Source organism: Manis pentadactyla, chromosome 8 (assembly GCF_030020395.1).
Source record: "Manis pentadactyla isolate mManPen7 chromosome 8, mManPen7.hap1, whole genome shotgun sequence".
NCBI classification, from domain to species: Eukaryota; Metazoa; Chordata; class Mammalia; order Pholidota; family Manidae; genus Manis; species Manis pentadactyla.
In genome coordinates this window covers 38,078,096-38,102,427 of record NC_080026.1, presented here as the reverse complement: position 1 = coordinate 38,102,427, position 24,332 = coordinate 38,078,096, and the positions used below count along the sequence as shown (strand labels likewise).

At 32.5% G+C, this 24,332-nt stretch overlaps 1 protein-coding gene across 1 annotated transcript in view; it reads right to left on the bottom strand.

Moving 5' to 3' along the window:
• Window positions 1-24,332, bottom strand: part of ACTR3 (actin related protein 3) — a 66,643-nt gene that overhangs the window by 20,300 nt on the left and 22,011 nt on the right. Inside the window, exons 2-8 of the mRNA XM_036886582.2 lie at window positions 19,272-19,327; window positions 15,323-15,447; window positions 11,537-11,647; window positions 8,238-8,333; window positions 6,777-6,884; window positions 2,275-2,418; window positions 382-555 (exon numbers count right to left, since the gene is read on the bottom strand). Coding sequence (XP_036742477.1) covers window positions 382-555; window positions 2,275-2,418; window positions 6,777-6,884; window positions 8,238-8,333; window positions 11,537-11,647; window positions 15,323-15,447; window positions 19,272-19,327 — 814 coding nt within the window. The remainder of the gene's footprint in view (window positions 1-381; window positions 556-2,274; window positions 2,419-6,776; window positions 6,885-8,237; window positions 8,334-11,536; window positions 11,648-15,322; window positions 15,448-19,271; window positions 19,328-24,332) is intronic.

Genomic DNA, 24,332 nt, shown 5'->3' with positions numbered 1-24,332 from the left:
AATCTGTATGTTGCTAACATTACATGAGACAGAAGACTATTTTGCTAATAGTTAAATATTTTCTTATTATAGTTATTGAAGACTCTTCAAATAACGGTCATTTTACATGATAGGAAAGAGGGGGGCTGTTCCCAGAACTTTTCCCAAAATATGTAAGTGATTATAAATTTCAAGAGCTCCCCTTTTCATGACCACACATAAGCCATAAGCATTAGAAGTTTCATTTTTCTAAATGTATAAAAAATATCAATTGTTTAGCCTGTTTTAACAAAGGCAATTTAGTATAAAAAACAAAGTTACTGAGATTAACTTCCTCTCGGTAACTTACAGATTATTTTCTGCTTAATAACTTCTAAACAATTCCACCTAAAAGGAACTTACCTCTGGATGAAAAAATATTTCAGGTCCCAAGAATCTTTCATAACCAACATCAATGGAAAATTCTTTCTTTGAGATGGCATTGATTCCAGTGTACTGTTTAATCCACTTTGATCCATCTGTGTCATACTTATTAAATTCTTTTACTAAATCTGGGCAGACATAACTATAGCGCTCCTAGAAAACCAAAGAAATGAGTAATTTTTTCCTGTTTTAGGAGAAGTATAGAAGGATGGCATATTTTCAGTATACTAGAATCAAATGAAAAATTATCTTCAAAAAATAACAGGAAATAAAGTTGAAGAAAATTATGTTATTAGGACATTTTATGTACAGTACAAACAGCTCATCTCCTACACATAACTCCTGGCTTCATATAAAAACAGAATAAGATTGACAAACTAAAGAGTCAATTTCTACTATTTCAATGTATTTCATGAAATATTCATTAATGTCATCCAACATTTTATACTGTGTTAGGAACTCGTAGAGTTTGTATTATACAGAGGAGAAAGCACAAAATATAGAATTGAAAAATAAATAATAGTTAATGCCATAAATTAATATAGATCCTCAATACTTTTCTGGAACAAAAATGAGTACTTCTAAGTAACTGAGCAAAAGAAAAAAGGTTGAATAAAAACATAAACTCTTCTTTTTCACTATACTACATGCAAGGTTAAATTGTTACACATTTAACAGTATGTCCTAAGTAAAAATTTTCATCAAAAATGCAGTTCAAACTGACACTGTTTGCAATTTACAGACTCCTGATTACCAGTTTCTTTTTTTTTAAAAGAAAAATAAATTTCACATATTTTTACACATCAAGGATTATATCCAAGATATATGCAAATATTACTGATAATCAAAGGATATAATAGGAAAGAATACTGAAAAACAAAGGAGGATCTGATTGTGCTATACTGAATCTTCTTTCTCCAAACTTTGGAAGTAGGAATTAAAAGGAAATTATGATTTTTTAAAGACATTTGGACTGAGCATCAGTACTGTGTCTAAAATAGATTTACATCTTTAGGGTCCTTGTTATTTTTCTAAACTCCACAGACTTCCCAAAGTTGAAACAGTAGTGTTATTAATTTTTTTTACACACTTAATTCTGATGCCATTAACTTGGGGCAAGTTTTGGCAACCATTTAGTAATAATATGCCTTTACTATCTAGTAAGTAGCAAATTCATTTTCATTCTTAACATCTGATGAGCAAGGAAAACCCTATAATCATGCAAAGACAGGAAAATAAATAAAAGTTATTTTTGCCAAAGCAGTTTTGCTTCTACATATTCAAAATGTGGGAGACCCAATGAAATTTTTTAAGTATGATGGCAAATGATAAATTTAAAAAGCAAAGCTAAGTATTTGGACAGTTTGAAGGAAGCACTGATATAATAAAGATCTATGTAGCATACAAATTATTAGAATACCTTACACAACTCACATTTTTCTTCTATTTGCCATATCACTTGAGCAAACCATCACCAATAGTCTACAGCCAAATGAGTCCAAATACATAAAAGAATTTTTATGACAGAAAACTGTTAGGATTAAAATAAAGAATTCTGTGAATAAATTGACATGTGAGGACACTGACATGAGCTAATTATTGGTTTTTATTAAAGAGGATAATCATAAAAATGTATGTTAAAGACAATTAGTATAAATGTTCCTACAAGTTAGGCCTCTTACATGTGAAATGTGGAGACAAAAGGCAAAACGTTGATAATCCCCAAAAATTTCCTTCCAAAAACTCAGAGACTTTACATATAATTAAAAGCAACAATTTGTAGCTGCTAATAAGTAATGTTTTTCACTTAAGAGTTTTTCATGTTAACATTTTAATTTCTAACTGAATTATACTCTCATCATTACTTTTTACCTTTACTGCCTTAGCAGTTTCCAAGGATTGCTCTGGAGGGATTCCTACTTCTCGGTCTCTCAGCAATTGCTGAATAAAATATGTTATATCTCGTCCTGCAATTGGAATGTGCTTGATACAGCTGCCAATCACATACCCTTCAGCCTAGACAGAAAAAAAAAAGTTTCAAATTTACTTTCAGTATTTTCAAAATTAATAGAGCCTAAATAATTAACTGTTAAAGACCCAATTTCTCAGGTTAGTGTTACTTCTTTTCTCAAATACTGCTTTATCCCAGGAGAATTCTTATAGTCTTTATTCCTCAACTGCATTCCTCTCGGTTTACTTATCACAGAATATAGATACTATGAACAAAAATTGCCAGCAACTTAGGTTTATTCTCCCACTGATAAAAGTTTACAATCAAGACTAAAATAACTTAACAGAGAAATAATAAATTTCAGAAGTATTACATTTTAGAAAACAGCAACTTCAAATAGGATATTATTTTAAAATATTATAATTTCAGTAAAGAAATCAGATTGCATTGTAGGAACTTTGATCACTAATCCATAAATCACTAGCTATCACTTTCTAATCGAAATAATAAGTACCAATTTCACAAGACTGAGGCATTCTATACATACACCATCATGATGCCAAATAATTAAATTACGCAGAATGAATTCATAAATTTACTAATACGGTCAGAAGTACAGAAAGTAATGAAGCAAAATTAAAATTTTATTAACAAAGAACATTAGGGATGTCCTCATCTGGCCATGACAGAATAATAGATATTGGCATTATTCTCTCACCTTCAAGAGAAAACAGGATAAATTATATGAAATAAAAGTTTTCAGACACCAGGCACTGAGCAAGAATTCTCAGAAGAATACTGCCTCAATATTGGGAACAAAGTTACCAAAGGGAAAGGGACTGGGGAGGATGTGTGGGAAGGGAGGGATAAGGACAGGGAAAAAGAAAGGGGGCATTACGATTAGCATGTATAATGTGGGGGGCAGCATGGGAAGGGCTGTACGGCACAGAGAAGACAAGTAGTGACTCTACAGCATTTTACTATGCTGATGGACAGTGACTGTAATGGGGATTGTGGGGGGGACTTGGTGAAGGGAGGAGCCTAGTAAACATAATGTTCTGCATGTAATTGTAGATTAATAATAACAAAATTAAAAAAATATATATTGGGAACAAAGTAGGCTTAGGCAAAATGCCGTTCTGAACTTGCTTAATAATGTTTAAAAGGACTCTCTGGAAGGATCAAACTGATTTTTAATAATTTTACTGTGTCCCAGAAAAAAAAAGACAAAAAATATATTTAAAGGAGTCCAAAGGCCCAGGATATAACAGTATGAATATATAGTACCCAATCAAATATTATAAGCAATCAAGGAAGCAGGAAAGTACAACCTTTAACCAGGAGAAACAGCAATCAATAGAGAAACAAACATCAAAGATAGCAACATTAGTAGACAAGGATACTTAAAACAGCTACTACATACTCCATATGATCAAGATCAATGGAAACATGAACAAAAAGATACAAAAAGACCTAAACAGAACTTCTAAGGAGAGAAAAGGAAGTATCTGTAATTAAAAATACATTGTATATGCATACAAAATATTAGACAATAAAGAAAAAAAAGTCAATTTGAGACATAAGAACTATCCAGTCACAGAGAAGGAAAAAAATGAAAAGAACAACAGTGAACTATGAGACAACTTCAAGCAGCCTAATCTATATATAATTGGAGTCCCCAAAGTTGAGGGACAGAAAAGATATGTAAAGAAAGAATGGACACAAACTTTTCAGATATGATGAATGCTACAAATCCCTAAACCCACGCAGCCAAGAACCTCAAGGACTTTAAAGAAACAAAAAACATTATAAGCCAAAAGATACTACAGCGATATCTTTAAAATACTGAAAGGAAAACTGTCAACCTAAAATTCTACACCAAGTAAAAATATCTTTCAAAAATGAAGGCAAAATAGATGGAAATCTGGACCTTCAAAAAGGAATAAAAATAACTGTTTGTTATGGGCTGACTTATGTCTACCCCTCCCAAACTTATTACACTGAGGTGCTGACTCTCAATAGCTCAGAATGTGACTGTATTTGAAGATAGGGTTTTTACAGAGGTAATTAAGTTAAAACAAGGTGATTAGAATAGGTCCTATTTTGATATGACTAGTGTTCTTAAAAGAGGCAATTAAGGTGCCAACACAGAGGAAGAACATCTGAAAACACATGGAGAATAAGGCCATCCACAAGCCAAAGAGGTGTCACAAAAAAATCAACCTTACCAATAAACACCTTAATGTCAAACTTTATAGCCTCCATATCTGTGAAAAAATTAATTTTCTACTGTTAAGACACTCAGTATTGTGGTACTCTGTTATGGCATCCCTAGCAAAACTAATACTTAAAACAAATGAAGAGTGTATACATTGAGTTTATAATTTGTAGAAGTAAAATGAATGACAATGACAGTACAGGCTAGAAGTACAGTGCTGTACAGTTCTTATGAAACAGAATACTATTAGTAGTTAGACTGTAATAAGTTAAATGTTTACTATAAACACTAGAGCAACAACCACTAAAAAACAAATGACATAACAAAGAAGTATACTACTCCTAATATGTCATAAAGAACATAAAATCAAATTATTTAAAAAATACTCCATTAATTCAAAAGAGAGCAGGAAAACAAAGAAAAGCAAACCAGGAACAGGAATGCCCAATTCTTAATATTGTAACCAAAATTTATTCTTTTTCATGTTGATAACTTCTATTTGCAAATTACCTATTCTAATATTAATTGTCAAGATACCGACTCTAATTACTGCTTAGTTGTATAAATGTTAAGAAAAGACTGGAGTCAGGCAGAACCAATTCAAAACCTAGACCCACAATCTATTACTTGATGATCCTAGGCAACTCACCTATTTGTATTTTATAAATAAGTAAGCCAAAGTCCTCAAAGGATAATATACTCTATGTCATAGATTCTGAGGTTTAAATGAGACTTTCAAATGAAACTCTTAAGAATCTTTATGCAACACTAAGAAAAATATGTTGCCAACTATAAAAAGCCATTAAATTTTGCATACATCCTAATTTCTAAGATAAAATATCCTCTAATGGTGAACTAAAACATGATTTAGCCATACAATGAAGTATTGTTTAGCAATAATAATAAATGAAGTACTATACATGCTACAACATGGATAACTCTCGAAAACATTTGGCTACACCAAAGAAGCCAGTCACAAAAGGCCACAGAATGCATGATTCCATTTTTAAGACATGACCAGAGCAGGCAAATCTAGAGAGACAGGAAGTAGATTAGTAGTTGCCACTAATTAGTGGTTGCCCATTAGTGGGCCTAATGTAATCAGGGGAAGAGTACCTGTTAAAGAGTATAGGATTTCTTTTTAGAGTTATAAAAATGTTCTAAAAATGACTGTGGTGATGGATGCTCTCTGTGAACATATTAAAAAAAAAACAAAACACTGAATTGTAAAGTCTAAATGGGTGAATGGTATGCTGTGTGGATTTTGTCTCAAGAAAGCTGTATTTTTAAAAGGGCAGTTAATAATCAAATCCTTGTGACATCAGGAGGGTGGATTATGACATCTAATCCAAAAGCAGTCACCCTGAGGATACAATCCTCAACAGAGGTTGCCTGACACATTAAAAATAGGAATGAGAATACTGAAGAAATAAAATTCAAAATTATTTCATTCCTTACATGATACTCAACATAATATAAAAATTATTTTAAAAGGTAAACCTTTCTGTATATACTCATCTAATAATAATTAGCATGAATTACAGTATCAATCTGAATTTACTAGGCACAGTAAAAAACTTATTTTGTCATCAAGAATCAGAAGCTTTGTGCTTGGCACAAGGCCTTGGAAGAAAATCCTTTCTGATGCATTTTTCTTAATATGATTTACTAAATCCAAACCATAAAGCACAATCATAACTTAAGCTTTTTACTCAAAGAACTAATTCCCCAAAAGTCATCAATGGTCATGTGCTTACAAGTACTACTTAACCGATGCATCAGTCTGAAATCTGTTAATTAATGGTAAGAGACACTAGCAACCGGCTGACACACACACACAGATACATCCAAACTGGAAAACAGAATTCCACATTTAAGAAAAGAAGAGCATTATATACCTCCATTCCAGATACTCCAATTCATCATTTCCTAGTTATGAATTAGAAAACTATTTCTAATAATTTTGTAATTATTTTCTAATTGCAACAAAAACCTACAGCAAAAGGAAGATTGTGGATAATTTGTCTATAAAATTTTAATAGTTATTTGAGCAAACTATAGCTACAGCTGAACAAAGGGGCCAATTACAACAAATATTTAAAGTGTAATATTTTAAGTTTTTAAAAAGTAATATTAATTCATATAATTTATCTTTGCCAGATGTGATATTTAATGTCCTCTTCAATAATTTTAAAATATCCTTACCACAGGAATGACATGAGTGACACCATCTCCACTGTCTATTACCGTACCAGTCAATGTCCGTTCTCCTACTTGTCTTGAGGTCCAGGATGCAGCTAAGGCAAGAACAGCCTTGAACAAAAAGAAGTAAGATAGGCATAAAATAAAACAAAGAATTAGTAGAAAAAAATATTTACTGGATGGAGTACTTTATTCAACTTTAAATGTGAATCTTTGGTAAGAAAATACACAAAACTATATTATGCAATAAAACTGTTCACATCCTATGTTTTAAGACATATTTATAAACTTTTCATATTACAGTGAGGGCCATTTTTCTCCTAAAGCCAAAAAATTTGGATGACTAACATGAGAAAGTACAGTATTAAGACTGCCAAAACCTAAACTATGTCTATAAGGGCTAGCCTATTACAAAGTACAAAGTAAGGAAAGTAAGGTAGAGAAAGAAGCACACAAGCACCCAGTCACCCGAATTATTCAATACAGAGATGGCTGCAAACAAGTGTCACTCTTACAAGAGTAGCTCTTAATTTTCTAAAGAGTAACATGCATTAAAGAATATGTAGCAAATTATTTAACCACAGAAAAAGCTACTGCACACTTCCAAATACTGTAATTTAATTCAGAAACAAAGTTGGTGAAATATTTTTCTGTGAAAAATTTTGGCATAGTCAAAAAAGTTCAATTCTTTTTCTGAAAAAAAAGCTTAGAAAATAAAGAAATCAACACAGCTAATTTTTAAAAACCAAATTTCATATAACATATATAAAATAAGATATATGACTAATGATTAAAAACAGCTAAAATAGCTTTATTTTACCTACGTGTAATACAATAGATAAAAGAAACCTAGAAAAATATCTAGGCCATCCTATTTTAACACAGGATGACATAAACATTGTGGGTTAACAAAACTATTCATTAGTTTATATACTTATTAAGCACTGTGATAATGCCAGGTCTACATTTGCTATGGAATTAAAAAACAAGAGGTCATCAGCTCCGATCCTAATAGGTAGGAGAGAAGCTGTTCCATACAGATATAAATATATACAAATTCGGTGCAATAAAGAATCACAGGGATTTATGACACTCAGGATAGGGAGGGGTAACAAGGAAAGGGTGGCAAAATATACCCAGTAATAGGTCAGTCAAAAAAAATATGAAGAAAGGATACAACAAATACTATAATTTCAAGTTTTTGCCATAGTATGTTTCCGTATTTCTATGAAAGACCTTGATTTTTCCAAAAAGCATAAGCTTACTTCAACATCTATCTCTTGCTGACTAAATAAATTCCATTTCCTATAATATGATTTTTTAATTATCAATTCAGTAGAGAACTATGATATGCTTTATGGTTATGAAAAAATGTATTTTAAGAGTTAATATATTTCAAGTGAATTTAAGAGTGAATTAACATTAAAATGGAATTAAGCTGATTGTGACTTTGAATTTGCTTACCTGCACAGCAATGTACAAGCCGGGAACATTGAAGGACTCAAACATTATTTCAGCAGTATATTCCCTGTTTTCTGGAGTATTTAGTGGAGGTTCAGTCTATTAAATTGAATAACATTTTAAATAGACAACATCAGATCATTTTGGTAACTTTATATAGACAATTAATAAATTATTAAATGAGAAATAATTTATTTCAAACACTGCATTTGAAAGTCATTAAACCAAAGATAGATACAGACCAAAGAAAAACTATAAAGAATTCAGAGATCTACACATGTGAAAAAGTTATTTGCATAAAAAATATACATAGAGAGAAAAATTTACATATATATACACAAATTAAGTGCAATAAAATATTACAGGGATTTATAATACACTACAACAATATATACATTTCTGTGCCATACCACTCAAAAGGATTAAACACTGAGAAAGGGATGGAGGGAGAGAGAAAGGGAAGAGAGCCAGTCAAATCACCTTGTAAACACGCAAGACGTCCAAACAAACATACCAATGGTATTTGCTAGTAGAAACCTCATCTAACAGGACTACCTGATCTGTCTACAATTATATAAATAAGTCATGATTATACAAATATATGGCATGGCTTTCTGGAAAATGTTATATAACTGTTAAAGAGTATAAAATGGGGATGTTTACAGTTCTCTTCAGTTTTGTGTGACTACATAAACCTTTTAGAAACCTGTGTGTTAAATCTGGGCCAGAACATATACTAATGAGGTGAAAAAAGGACCCAGGAAATGGCACTCACAATCCTGAAGTTCATGTTTTACCTGTGCCTTATGACTACTTAAATTAAATTATTAAAGCTTGAAATTTGGGTAAGACCTGTGTGTGATTTTTAGGAGTCTTAGTTGACAGTTCTTTTTGTTATGTCAAATACTTAACTTGAAAGGCAAAATTTTAAACTTACAAATACAGAAGAATTGTGTGACCTTAAGGTAAGGAACAATTCCTTTTTAAAGGGCAAAAATTACAAAAGGAAAGACTAATAAAACTTGAATTCATTACAAATTAAATCTTTTATAATTTTAAAAGACATTATAAAATTTAAAAAAAAATTTGCACTTTGATAGCTAAACTACCTGATGTGTTTATCTCCTTAAACTTATTTAGAAGTTTTGAAATTATGTTCAAGAGTTTGGAAATAATTTAGTGATAAATACATACAAAATTATTGTATACATATATAAATACATACAGGCAAAGTAAAAAAATCAATGCAGTTTAATTATAAACTCTAAGAAAAACCCAAGTTCTATATAAAATATCATCACTTTAAGACCTCACAAAGAAAATACACAAATAGCTAATAAGCACATGAAAAAGCACTCAACATCATTAGTCACCAGGAAAATGCAAATTAAAAGCAAAATGAAAAATCTTACACACCCACCAGAATGGCTAAAATTAAAAAGACTGACACACCAAATGTTGGCTAGAATGTAGAGCGAACAGATCACTAACACACTGTTGGTGGGTGTAAAAAAAGGTACAGCCTCCTGGAAATAGTTCTGAAAGTTTCCCTACAAAGCCAATCATGCACCTACCCTTTGACACAGCAATTTCGTATCTAGGGATTTACACAAGAGAAATGAAAACATATGCCCACAAAATGACTTGTACAAAAATGTTCAAATAGCCCAAATATTCACAGTAGTCAAAAATGAAACAGTCTGGGTGATCATCAACAGGAAAATGGATACTGAGGTATATTTATAAAATGGAGTCTGACTAAGAAAAGAAAAAGGCAACCAATACTAGTATATGCAGCAACATGGATGACTCTCAAGATTATGCTAAAAAGAAGTCTTTGATCAACGAGCAAATCTTGCATGATTCCATTTAAATGAAACTTATATACAGGCAAAACCAATCTGTGCTGGAAAAACTCAGAATAGTGGTTGCTTCTAGGGAGCAGAGGCAGGGAACAACTAGGAAAGGACATCAGAAAGCTATCGAGGCAGATAATAATGTCCTCTATCTTGATTAGGGTTTAGATTACACAGAAGCATGCATCTTTCAAAACCAGGGGATGGGCAAACTACACCATGCATCTTGTATGCCAAATCCAGCCCACCATTTGTACAATTTTATCAGAACACAGCCATCCCAATTCATTTATGTGTCTATGGCTGCTTTCCTGCTACAACTGCAGAGCTGAGTAGCTGTGACAGAGAGGGTTGTCACAAAAGCCAAAAGTATTTGTCATTGGGTCCTTTAGAGAAAGTTTGCCAACACCTGGTCAAAACCCATACATGGTAGAGCTAACATCTGTGTACCTGACAACATGTTAAATTTATGTAAAAGAAAAAAACTGCAAACAAATAATGCACTTTATTTGATGTGTGTCCTAAAGTATTTAGGAGGGAAATGATTCCATTTAAAACTCATTCTGAAGAAATTTAAAAAATAAGGTGGACTGATGGATGGATAACCCAATAAATGTCATACAGCAATTATAGTGTTAAAAATTAATTGTTGGGTCTCGGTTTTGGGTATGTGGGTGCTCACTGTAAAGTTCTTTCAAAACTTTATTTAAGAAATCATAATAAAATATAGAATATTGATTTAACCAATAGTTATAACTATATTGTGGGGAGGGAAAAAAAAAGGCATTTTGTGTTAAGGGAAGGGAGATAAAAGGAAAAGAAGTATTCTTCATCTTTCCACTAGGAATTTAGTAGGTAGTGTCTAATAGAAAAACAAAGAAGAAATAGAAGAAACACGTTTAAGTTTATAACTATTAGGAAAAACTTTTAAAAAATTTAAACTATTTGCTTCTGGGAATACAGATCTAAGGCTCAGACAGGTAAGGAAGGAAAATGCAACTTTTTTGTTTTAAATCTTATAGCATTTGATTTTTTTTAAGCAGAACCTGCACTGCTTTGGAAAAATAAGAACAAAGTCTAAAAATTTAATTATATTGTATTTTTGTTACCAAGAACTACTAATGAAATAATAATCAGACTAGTTATAAAAAAAGAGAGAAAATGCCACATTTCCAACATTTTCCTGACCCTTACCTTAGTGTTCGTATCATAGTATTACAAATTAGTTATAGTAAGAACTTCTTAAGTGCCTAAACTTTGGTGCTTCAGCATATTACTACTTATCTGGAACCCAGAACAGGGTAGTCTTAAAGATGAGCTTTATAATAACTCTTTTAGACATATGTTTAATAAACAATAAATATGTCCTAGTGAGTACAGATGTTAGTTAACACATTATTAAATTCCTTCAAAAATGTCTTCAGTGAAATTATCATTTGTGCTTACCAAAAGAAAATAATGATCTTCAGGTTCTGCCCTTAAATATTTAAAGATCACCTGCTCCATAAACCTTTCCATCAAGTCCCAATCTTCAACTATACCATGGCGGATTGGCCACTATTAAGACAAAACACAAAACACAAATTAATCTTATTCATACCAAAATAATAAAACTACCATATTTAAAACCCCATGGAATATTAGATCACTAGTGGATAGTATGTGAGGACAGCATTTCTAAGATATAGTAATAATACTGTAGGTCATTCTTAGGAGATGCATACTTAACTATTCAGAGATAAATGAAATTATTTCTAAAACATATTTCAGATGATTCAATTAAACATAATGCAAGTATGTCAAATGTTAAGAATTGTTTATCACTCTGGATCTCTGAAAATTTTGTAATAATACAAAAATTAACCCATTAAAATTTAGCCTATGAAAATTATAGTTTATAACAGTTTTCTTAATTTTTAATATAATAGCTCTTTCATGAGAAATATTTTTATTTATTTATTAATAAATGAATGAATGAATATTTATTGTGTGTCTAATATATAAAACACAGTTGGTAAGCATATAACAAGAATAACCATAAATCAAGCAAGTTTAATATGAGAAGTTGTATGTATTTTTGTAGAACCATGCTTCTGAAACTAAGTACTGCAGCAAATTCACAAAGACACCAAAGTATTTTAGTGTTTCTATGAACAGAGAGTGATATTCAAAATCAGTTCAACACTGCATCTACTACTTCAAGCCAGTTCAGATACCATTCGATTTTACTATATTCCTTTCAATAGCATCACTTCTTGGAGAAGCTGAGTTGCTGTATGCTATGATAAATCCAAGCAACTCCACGAAAAAAATACAAAAAGTAAGAAGTTAGAGAGGCAACATGCAATCTAATTCCAGATGTAAAAATCTATGAAGTACCTAACAGGCACATGCATCCTAAAAGTAACTGTGATTATTTAAAAATGAAATAAAAATGTTTTCATTTCAAATAAATGTATTTTTTTTCCCAAATGGTACTAAGTTGCTTAAGACCTAACTGTTAAGGTATTTCCTCTGGTCTAGGTGGCACTGTAAAAAAATCTTACTGAGACATCAAGAGCGCCAAGAAGTTTGTGTCTGCAATAAAATATAGTCCCACAACACATAAAACTAACAAGATTCGTATTACAAAAATACAAAGAATTCCTTAAGCAAGCAAATTGAAGATTTAGTCAAAAAACATATATATACATACACATAATATATATATATATACACACATGCATGTATATACACATATAAAACAGAAAAGTAAACAAATATATTCCCATGCATACAATCAATACCTAAGCTGAGTAGATTCATGAATGAATAAACATCCTGTAGTCATTTATTCAATAATTAAAGCTCTCGTACATAATCCCTAATACACACATTTCATCCTAGCCTTCTAGATACCTTTTTAAGGCTTAATAGTTAAAGTAACTTCTCCTCAATTTGAATTAGGGAAGGAAAAAAATGTACCTTACTGAATCATTCATTTTATAACATTACCAAACCTATCTCAATGTTCTAAGTGTTACGTATTCATTCACAAGTAAACTATTACTGTGCACCTACTGTGAACCACTAGCAAAAAAGCTAAGGACATGAACATTCTGCCCACAGAAGCTCAGTCTAGTGAAAAGAAATAGATACAAATATTACAGCCTAAGTTTTTAAAGAAATTTTACCTGGACAATATGATCAGCTTGGCTTCTACGGGAAAACAGGAAGGCTCTTTCATGACTAAGGAGGTTATATCTAAGCTGGATTTCTTAAAGAAGCAACCCTGTCAATTTTTGTGTGCTTGGGGTGGGGTGAGGGGACATGTAAATAGAGAATAGATAAGTATATATACAAACACTATATAACATACAAACAACAGAGTTATAAATGATTAATGCGTATGCCAAAGGACTAGGAGAAAGATGTAGAGAGATAAACAGTTCTAGATGGAGGGGACCAGATTCTCAAAAACTGTATTTGCCTCATGTTAGGGTTTTACCCTGTAAGAAATAGAGCATCAGGAGAAATTTCTAAACAGGGGAATAAGAACAGCTTTGATTTTTAGGAGGATTATTACAGCAGCACTGGGAAAGCTGAAATGAATCTTAAAAGAACCAACCAAGAGAGAGTAAGTGTCCCAACTGTGATATGAATTGTTAGGCCAGATTCAAAATTTCTGTCAAGAAGAATGAGAAAATACTCAAAAGATATCAATAGGTTTCTAGCTCTGAAGTCAGGATGGAAAGGGTCTATCAATCAAGACAAAAAAGTTGTGTTTTTTTTCTTGTCTTGGAATTAGCAAGGTTGGAGTACATATATAATGAACTTTGTTTGGGATGTATTAAATTTGAAAGCCAGTTAGCTGACAGTAGATAACTGGAAATCTGGTCAAGAAACTAGAAACAGAGATTTAGGCTGTGGTTGTAGACAAAAGAATTGTTGAGATCATCCAGGCAAAGTCTTTAATAAAGAAATAAAATACACAGTACCTGGGAAATACTGAAACTTGAGTATTGGGCAAAGGAGAAGGAACTAGTGGCAACAGAAAAACAAAAAATGGTAGCAAATAAAAAAGAATAGTCCTGTTAGGAAGAGGACCAGCAGAGTAATCCTATGAAAGACAAATCAAGAAGGATGAAGACTGTTACATACAACTGGACTTAACAAAGAGCTTATCAAATTATTTGAGACTAAATAAGAAGTTTAGTTTTAAAAGGAAAGAGTAAAATAAAACAACAGCTAAAAGGCTGAGGAAAGAAGTTAAGAATAAAGCTTGAGAGAAGTTTTGTTACTTTGGCTGGTCTGTTTGAAGCATCTGAAGTCCAAAAATGTGTTTGAGAACAGAATCAGTGCAGAGGAACTCTGACCTCTCAGATCACTGACAGTATTTATCATCTTTGAAGATTTCTCTTCTATTTTGGCCACAGGTTAGATCTTAGTATCATTACCATGGTGTGGCGGCAGTGGGGATAGAAAGAAATGGAAATTGCAGGTGTGTATCACCTCACACACACTCACTTAACTTTCATCCTGGAAACCTTCATGCATTAAAGTAGACAAAGGAATAAAATGAACTCCCAAGTTCTCATTCATCATAGAGCTTCAGCAGTCATCAACTTATGGTAAACCTTGCTTTATCTATATTCCGGCCCCTGCCCACTGGATTATTTTAAAGTAAATCCCAGATGTTATTTCACCTACAAATACTTACCTCCTTCAAGATTTGCTCTATATCTTGACTGTTTATGACTATAGTCACAATTTTTTAAATTACATAATTAAGACATCTATTTTATTGTATAGAAATTATACTTCAATAAAAAGGGAGGGAAGAAGAAAGGAAAGGAATGAGAAAGGAAAAAAGAAAGAGGTGGGGGAGAAAGGACCACTTCCAGATGACATGAGTCTCAAAAAGGAGTGTGAGTCTGCATAAGGACAGGAGGGAAGTGTTTCTAGATGTGACAGCGGAGGTAAAAGAAAGGCAATCACATTGATGGTTCTGAGACCTACAAGGGATGGAAAAGTAAATACTGCTCACTTTAACAGCCTAAACTTTTCCTCTTGGGGAAAAAAGCTAAGCAGAATTAAAGAAAGGTTGGGAGAGCCCACAGGGAAGAAGAAACTCCATTGTCAAGAGGTTGAGGGCATTAGACCTGTAACTGAAATTCCAGATGGCACAATCATTGAATAAACTATTTTTTTGAAAGAAAATATTATTCATTTACACAAACCATAAAAATATACCTTTGTTGCATATGTAGGTTTTTCTATTGCTTCATCACCAATGAAGAAGTCTAGGTCATCAACACCTTTCATCACCCTCCTTTGAGCTTGATCACCCACTTTTGCGGATTCCTTAATAGCAATACCTTTAAAATCAAAGTTATTTATACATGTCAAAAATATATTTTTTTCAAGCATGACAATTTGTAACAATACCTTTTCCATTATAAAGTGTTATTAAATAAAGCACAAGCATATTTCAATTGTCAAACTAAAGCACAAAGATCATAGCAAACTGATGACAAAATTCACTTAGTATAATGAAATCTCAACTTCCACCCAAAGACAAGGCCTCAAATGTAAAAAGCCAAAAAAAAAAAAAAAAAAAAAAACGTACTGCTGTGGAAATGCTTCAGTTATATATTTTTTTAACTATGTAAGACCTATTATTTGAATAAAATTGTAATACCATCAAGTCAATATATGCTTGATGGACAAAGAAAAAATTGAAAAATATTAACAAATGAAAACAGAACTTCAAGGAAAAAAATGTCTTAAAGCCTTCTGCATATTCCCATCCTATTTGCACTAATTATAAAGGACTAATCATTTAAATATAACACTGGCATGGGCTCTGTTAAAATTAATCATATCTACAAAAGGAATTTTTAAATCTTAAGGCAAAATCCACAACAACCCTCTTAAATATTTCAGAAATCCAGCATGTAGTTGTAGACCTAAAACTTGTTATATATTTCTTAATTAAGTTTTAAATGTCTGAATCCTTCAAGTTAAGCAGTCCTTCATTCAAAATAATTATCTGCATACACTTAAGTTGATCTGGCATTCAATTGTCACACTTTCACTTAATAACAATTGTATCCTTAATAAGGTGGGTAGAAATTATTAAAAGAAATTCTTAATCCACAGTCTATTCCTTCTAAATGTTAGAAAGCTTTTCTAGCAATTTATTTATAATGTACACAGGCATCCAGATGGCTTACTCTAAGTTTCTTGGAAAACAAAGACCATGAAAATAACCTTAAACTGTATCCACAGGCTTTCCAGATCAAATATCCATGCTCATCAGAGGCAATGAACACTGCACCTACAGCATTAAACTAGCTAGGTGAAAAAAACTCAAAATCAAAAACCTTCTTTCAGTAGCAGGCAAATGAATTTTTCACACACTGCAACTTCTCATCTGCAAGACAATGAAAACTAAACCTGCCTATATTTTGGCAGAGATCCTAAGGTTCAAAAGATCAAGATTACATGAGCCTCCAACAGATTTAACACAGCTACTTTAAGAACATAAGCAAAACCAAATTTTGCAAAGACAAAAGTTAACACAACAGTAATCTCCTTAGGTAAAACACGTTTAATCACAACATAAAACCTTATAAAAGATTACAAACTGAGATTTCAAAACCAGCATTTTTTTTTGGTATCATTAATCTACAATTACATGAAGAACATTATGTTTACTAGGCTCCCCCCTTCACCAAGTCCCCCCAACATACCCCATTACAGTCACTGTCCAGCATAGTAAGATGCTGTAGAATCACTACTTGTCTTCTCTGTGTTGCACAGCCCTCCCCACGCCCCCCCCATTATACATGCTAATCTAATGCCCCCTTTCTTTTTCCCCGCCCTTATCCCTCCCTTCCCACCCATCCTCCCCAGTCCCTTTCCCTTTGGTAACTGTTAGTCCATTCTTGGGTTCTGTAAGTCTCCTGCTGTTTTGTACCTTCAGTTTTTCTTTGTTCTTATACTCCACATATGAGTGAAATCATTAGGTACTTGTCTTTCTCTGCCTGGCTTATTTCACTGAGCATAATAGCCTCTAGCTCCATCCATGTTGTTGCAAATGGTAGGATTTGTTTTCTTCTTATGGCTGAATAATATTCCATTGTGTGTATGTACCACCTCTTCTTTATCCATTCATCTACTGACGGACACTTAGGTTGCTTCCATTTGTTCGCTATTGTAAATAGTGCCGTGATAAACATAGGGGTGCATCTGTCTTCTTCAAACTTGGCTGCTGCATTCTTAGGGTAAATTCCTAGAAGTGGAATTCCTGCATTAAATGGTATTTCTATTTTGAGCATTTTGAGGAACCTCCATACTGCTTCCACAATGGCTGAACTAATTTACATTCCCACCAGCAGTGCAGGAGGGTTCCCCTTTCTCCACAACCTCGTCAACATTTGTTTTTGTTTGTCTTTTGGATGGTGGTGATCCTTACTGGTGTGAGGTGATAGCTCATTGTGAAAACCAGCATTTTTATAGGAGTTGAACTGTGCCTCCCTCCATAAAAAGATATGTTCAAGTCCTAACCCTGAGTAACCTCAACATGTGACCTTATTTGGAAATAGGGTCTTTAGAATTAAAATGAGATTATTAGGGTGGGCTCTAATCCAATATGCCTAGTATCCTTATAAAAAGGGGAAATCTGGACACAGACAACCACACACAGAAGGGGGACAAAGGGAGATGAAAAACCATGTGACTGGAATAGTGCATATACAAGCCAAGGAATACCAAGGACAGTCAGCAAACACCAGATGCTCCAAGACGCAAGGAAGGTTTCTTCCTAAGATCTGTCAGCAAGATCATGCTCTGCTAACACCCTGATTTTGGATTTCTAACCTCCAGAACTTTAAGTTTCTGTTGTTTTAAGCCACCAAGTTTTGGGTACAATGGTCTAACACTAAATTCAAATATAACTAAAGTCAAGCGCTAGTCCACAGAAGTATTTATTTGTCAGCAACAGAGCCAATATTTGTCATCAAATTCTTAAATAAGCAACAAATTAGTAAAACATTGATATATAAATGTGGGGAAAAAGTAACAAAAGCAAACCTGCTTTCACTGTAAAAAACAAATGTGCATGAGTAAAACATAAGGAAAGAGTCAGCAGTACCACCACACTAAGACCACTATACTCATGTGAATGAGCACTTACATCAGCATCACCTAAATCCATTTTAGGTATTTATTAAAGAATTAGATTTAGGTAGTAGCCTAAGTTGTTATATAATTAGTTTCTATAAAAATACACCAAAAGTATACCAGAAGTGTAAAAGCCAAACAGGTTTGTTTCCAGAGTGAAAAAAATACATAAAATCTCCCCTTTTAGGTACAATTTTGTCGGCATATTTTTCATATTTCACACATTAATTCTGTTCTTGCTTTACAAATGACAAAACATTTGACCTGTTCATGTCCAGTGAGTGCCTAGTTGAAAGTAAAGCTGCAGTTTTTGATAAAACTAAATTTCTACCTTCTCAATTTCACTGATTCTGAAACTTAAGCTGCTTTCACTACTCTCATGTTTATTTTTCCATTTCCTTATTTTCATAAACTAGTAAGAATACACAAAAACACCTAGTCACAAAAATACTACTGTGCAAAAAATAGTGACATTCCCTAAAATAAACTGTCTAAAACTCAGCACCACAAAACAATGGCTGTCATCTAATACTTAAAGTCTTAATTTGGCAATTGGACGAGTGGATCAGAGGTACAAAAGGTGAACTGTTTTAAAGTCAAAATATAGAAATAGGTCCATCAAGACCAGATACATACCAATCCAACAAAGAAAAGTACTAACAAACCATGAATAAGAATGTTTCTTTAAAATTACTGAAAGCTGATGTTCAGGTAAAATTAACAAACATAGGAGAGAACAAAAACACTGCTGAGTATGGGTAAAAGACATTAGAAGACAGCTGAAGATATTAGTTAACATCGCTGAAGATCAGATGCTGTCTTTATTTTAAAATACGGGCTCATAAGTAAGCAAGCAATGGTTAGAAGTGCAGAAATGAGGCCACACTTAGAACTTAGCAAGCCATGATTTTAAAGGACTAAATCTTACAGTGTCAGAAACGATTATTTTTTTTACTTCAATTATCAAGAAAAAGATCTTTAAATCAGCTTACTGTGGCTTAAAATAAATACTCACAGGAAGGGATGATAAACTGTGGTTCTGTATTTCCAGCATATCCTAGTTTTGTGTACCTGCAAACAAAAAGAATTTTGTAAGAATTTCACTAATAATTTAGCAATTATGAATTTAATTCTCAGATTTCCATTTGTTATGAAGTGAGATTCCATTACAGGCAAGTAATATACAAAATTTCACAGTTTTAATTCATTTAAGCATCTCTACTTACAAAGTTACATAGAAATTATAGACACCCAGAGCTTTTAACCAGAAATTTCACTTCTAGAAATTGATCCTAAAGGGATTCCAGGTATATGTGAAATAACATGTAACAAGGCCATCTGCTACAATCTTGCTTATAACAGCAAAACTGGAAATAACCTAAATAACCATCAAATGAGGAACTAGTTAAAAATGCTAAATTTATACTATGGAATATTACATAGCTATTAAAAAATAAACTGAAGAAGTTCTTTATGTACTGGCAAGGAACAATCTCCAAAATGTGTTGTTAACTCAACAGAAACAAAGTACAGAATGATGTTTAAAGTCTATTTATATGAAGTAAAGGAGAGGAATAAGAACATATATAAAGTAGTTTTGATTGTACAGACACAGAATACACTCTGGAAGAATATGAAGAAAAGCAGTAATTTGGGTTATCTCCAGGGAAGGAACTGAATAGGTGATGGGCAGGCATGAGAAGAATTTTTATTGCATATTGTTTCATACCATTTGAATGCATTACTATTCAAAAATAACTATACTTCTAAAAATGTTTGCCACAGCGGATTCAGCCTATATTCTTATGCTAACAAAATAACAACAATTGAAACCCACTGCTAAACAGTAGGCAGGTAATTTCTGTGAAATTCTCAGATTCTATTATCTGTACAAATTTTTTTTTCTAATATAAAAGGGGGTGGGAGGAATCATTCTTTTGGGGATATTTTAGCCCCAAAACTAAATTCAAGAATTAGAGTACCAAAGATACTAAATCATTAAAATAAGGAGAAAACACAGAAACTGTTCAAAATGTGATTTTGCTAAACCACATTTTAAAAATATGTAAACAAAACTTTTTTGCAAGGCATACACAAGAGCCCCTTAGTATTTAGGCTGACAACCTCTCCAGTGGTCTTGATACCACACCAGACTTCCCAGCTGTAAAACTGCTGATGATTTCTGAGGAGACCAACTCATGTCATGCTCCAAAGCCACTATTAACACTGTTCCACCTACAGGAGATGCTCTTTTCAATGGTGAATGCAATTGCTAAACTCTAACTCATTCTGCAAAATTCAAGTTAATGTCACTGCCCTCTTAGGAAAACTTTCGTTACCTCCCAGATAGCTGATTACCTCTGCCCTTGTCAGTATACATATTATTCCCTCATCTGTAAAATTGTGTTGATTCCCTCATCTGCTGAAGTAAAGAGAAGTAACTAAAGGGTAAAGCATTAAGCCTACCACATGGCAGAGTACACAGTACACACTCACTACATGTCAACTTTTTTCATCCATTCTCTCTAAATTCTTCCAATAATTAAAGGCCATTGCAGATACTTGAACTTTTAAATACTTATAGTTATGACACAAATTATACCTTAACCCATAAACCAAAGTCAATCTATAGATTTTTAGATTATAACTTCTACTGCCAAATATTTTTCACTCTTCCAAATCAGAGTTTTTTATTAACGTGAAACTCTCAAGTCTGATAGAGCAGAATTCCTAGCCATAGTGGAGCCATAATATGGATGTCAGCAAGATCGAACAGCTCGCACTCCCTGGTCTGGGGACAGAAATATTAGAACTAATTACTCAAATGCACAAAATTACCATTAACCAATAGGAATAACTGTTCCCATTGAATTCACTGACAGTAATTGTAACCTTCCTGAAATAAGAGTGTAGTATCAATTAAAACAGTGCCTGAAAAATCAGAGGCTACAGTGGCACTAAGACAGAAATTTATGGATTTAAGAGGCTCAAGAAAATCCAAGCAGAGTACAAAGAAAACCATATGTACGCACATCATAATCAAACCAAAAATTTTAAAATCTTGAAAGCAGCCAGAGAAAAGTGGCCCAAGTAACAGGAAACAAAAATTCAAATTACTACCACCTTTCTTATGAGATGCTATGGAGGTCAGAAGACAATGGAATAACATCTTTAAATTCTGAAGGGGGTAGAGAAATAGTCACAACCCAGAAATCTACAGAAGGCAAGAACATCCTTCAACAATGAAAATAATATAGAAATACTGTTTAGATAAAAGAAAACCCAATGCTATCAAACCCGTGCTGAAGAAAGTTCTTCATCCAGAAGGGAAATGATGGCAGATGGAAACTAAGGTACGAATGAAGAATATCAGAAATGATGAACAGCTAAGTAAATGTAAAAGGCCATTTTTTATGATTAATTTTTTAACCTACTTGTGACTATATCAAGCAAAAATCACATTATCTTGTGGGGTTATAATGTATGCAGAAATAACATCTATGGCACCTACAATACAAAGGACAGTGGAGTAGGGGGAGTGGGCAAGAGAATTAATAAACCTACAGAGATGCAAGGTTTCTACATTTGCATGAAATTTTAAATTAACTCTAAGTAAACAGTGAATAGTAACTTTTCTTAAAGATGGATATTGTAATCACTAAAGCAATCACTTAAAAATATAGAGGTATAATTAAAAAGGTAAATTAAAATGTAATTTTAAAATATACTCAAATTAATTCAAAAGAAGGCAGGAAAAAGGGAAAAGAACAGAGAACAAATTTTTTTAAATAAGTGAATAAGGTAATATATCTAAATGCAACCGTATTCATTATTACAGTAAATGTAAAGGACTAAACTCTTGATTAAAAGAGATAAATTGTTTTTAAGAAAGCAAGACCCAAGTATGTTTTCTCCATACTATATATACACTTTAAATATGAAGATAGAAAATGAAAAACGATGTATGGAAAGCAAATAGTTAAGTTTAAGAAGGCTGGAGTGGGTATTGATATCAGATAAAACTATTCTTTAAGAATAATATCAGAGATAAAGAGAGATTTTATATTAATAACAGAGTAAATTCATCAGGAAGGCATACAGTCTTAAATATGTATGTGTCTATTAACAGTTTCAACATACCTGAAATGTTTCAGAATTAAATGCTAACATAATACACTTAACAGCAAGAAATTTTATCACCCATCTCTCAGCAATCAATAAAACTATACACCCTCAAAAAAACAAAAGTCAGGATCAATACTAATAATCATTTTGACCTTATAGATACAGAATATTTACTCAAAAACTGCAGAACATGAATTCTCACTAAGTACATATACTTTGAGGTGGACCATGGGATCAGCAACTATATATATATATAGCCCACAAAAGGCCAAATACTTGTCTGTGGTCAGTTTTGGCATCATCACTCAATTTAAAATGGTTTTTAAATTTTTGAAGGAGGAACAAGGAGGGAAAGTGGTTAGAAGGAGAAGGGAGTAGGGGGTAAGGGGAAAGTAGCAGCAAGGACAAAGATCAAATGTGGCCCACAAACCCTAATATTTACTATCTGGCCTTTTACAGAAAAAGTGTGTCAATCCGTGACCTAGACCATATGCTAAGCCATAAAACAAGTCTCAATAAAAAAAGTAAAATCATAAATACAATGTTCTGTGTAAAGGAATTAAATTACAAATCAAAGCAGTAAGATACCTAGGAAAACCCCAAACATCTGGAAATTCAATATACTTCTAACCATAATCCATGAGCCAAAGAAGAAATCACAAGGGAAATTAGAAAATATTTCAAGTTGACTAATAGTGAAAATAAAAACACCCCAATTTTTGTGATGCAGCTAAAGCAGTGATTAGGGGGAAATTTACAACTTTAAATGCTTTTGTTAGAAAAAACAGAAAGGTCTAAAATCAATGACCTAAGATTCCCCCTTAAGGTAGAAAAAGGAAAGTCAATCTAATGTAAATATAAGAAAGTAAATAGTAAACACAAGAGTAGAAATCAAGTTAATAGAAAATAGAGAAAATTAACAAGCTACAAAGTTGGTTTTTTGAAAAGAGCTGGGCTGATAAAAAAAAAAGTAGTAAAGAAATAGCCAACAAAAAGAATGGAAAAACTGGTTAACCCTTTAGACCATACAGCCATGAAAAGGATAGAAAGAGAGTATTATAAACAAGCATGCCAAACATATTAAATAATCTAGATGTGATGGGCAAATTCTTTCAAAAATACAATTTACCAAAACCAACACAAGATTTAAAAAAATGTACTTCAATAACCTCATAGCCATCAAAAAAAATTATCAGTAACTTTTCTTAGATAACAAACTCAGCCCAGATAGTTTCACTGATAAATTCTATTACACATTTAAGTAAGAATTAACACTAATTTTACATAAACTCTTTCAGAAAATAGAAGAGGAAACCCATCCCACATCCTTTGATGGGAACAGCACAATTCTATTATCAAAATCAGATAAGACATTCCAAATAAAGAAAATGGCAGACCAATACCCATCATAAATATAGATGCAAAAATATCCTTAAAAAAACAACTATAAAATATGCAAAAAGGATAATACATCATAACTAAGTGGGGCTTAGCCCAGAAATCCAAGCCTGGTTTAACAATAGAAAAATTAAGCCTTTGCTTTTTTAGAACACCTCAGTGAATTTCACTGGTTTGAAGTGTACTCCTCAACATGTTACGGCAGTCAGATCCCTATCTACCTTCCCAGATTCATGTAAATAACCCACTTCAATTTCATAGTACTGAGCTCCTGCAATATGCTCTGATACACTTAAAGCAAAAAGAATCACTCCCTTTAAAACCGTGATAATTATAGTTAGGAAGAGCAAATATAAATCCAAGCACTTAAATAATATCAATGCTCAGCCTTCTTTTCATTGCTGTTTTGTTTTATTTTACCCTAATCCTGTCTTTCCTCACAAGCCCTTTTCAAACCTTTCGCTTTCATCAGTCCTTTTGGACATACCTGATTTTCATAGTATGATTCCTAGGCAAAATCAGTAGAGTCCTAATGCCTTCTAATTTTCTGTTC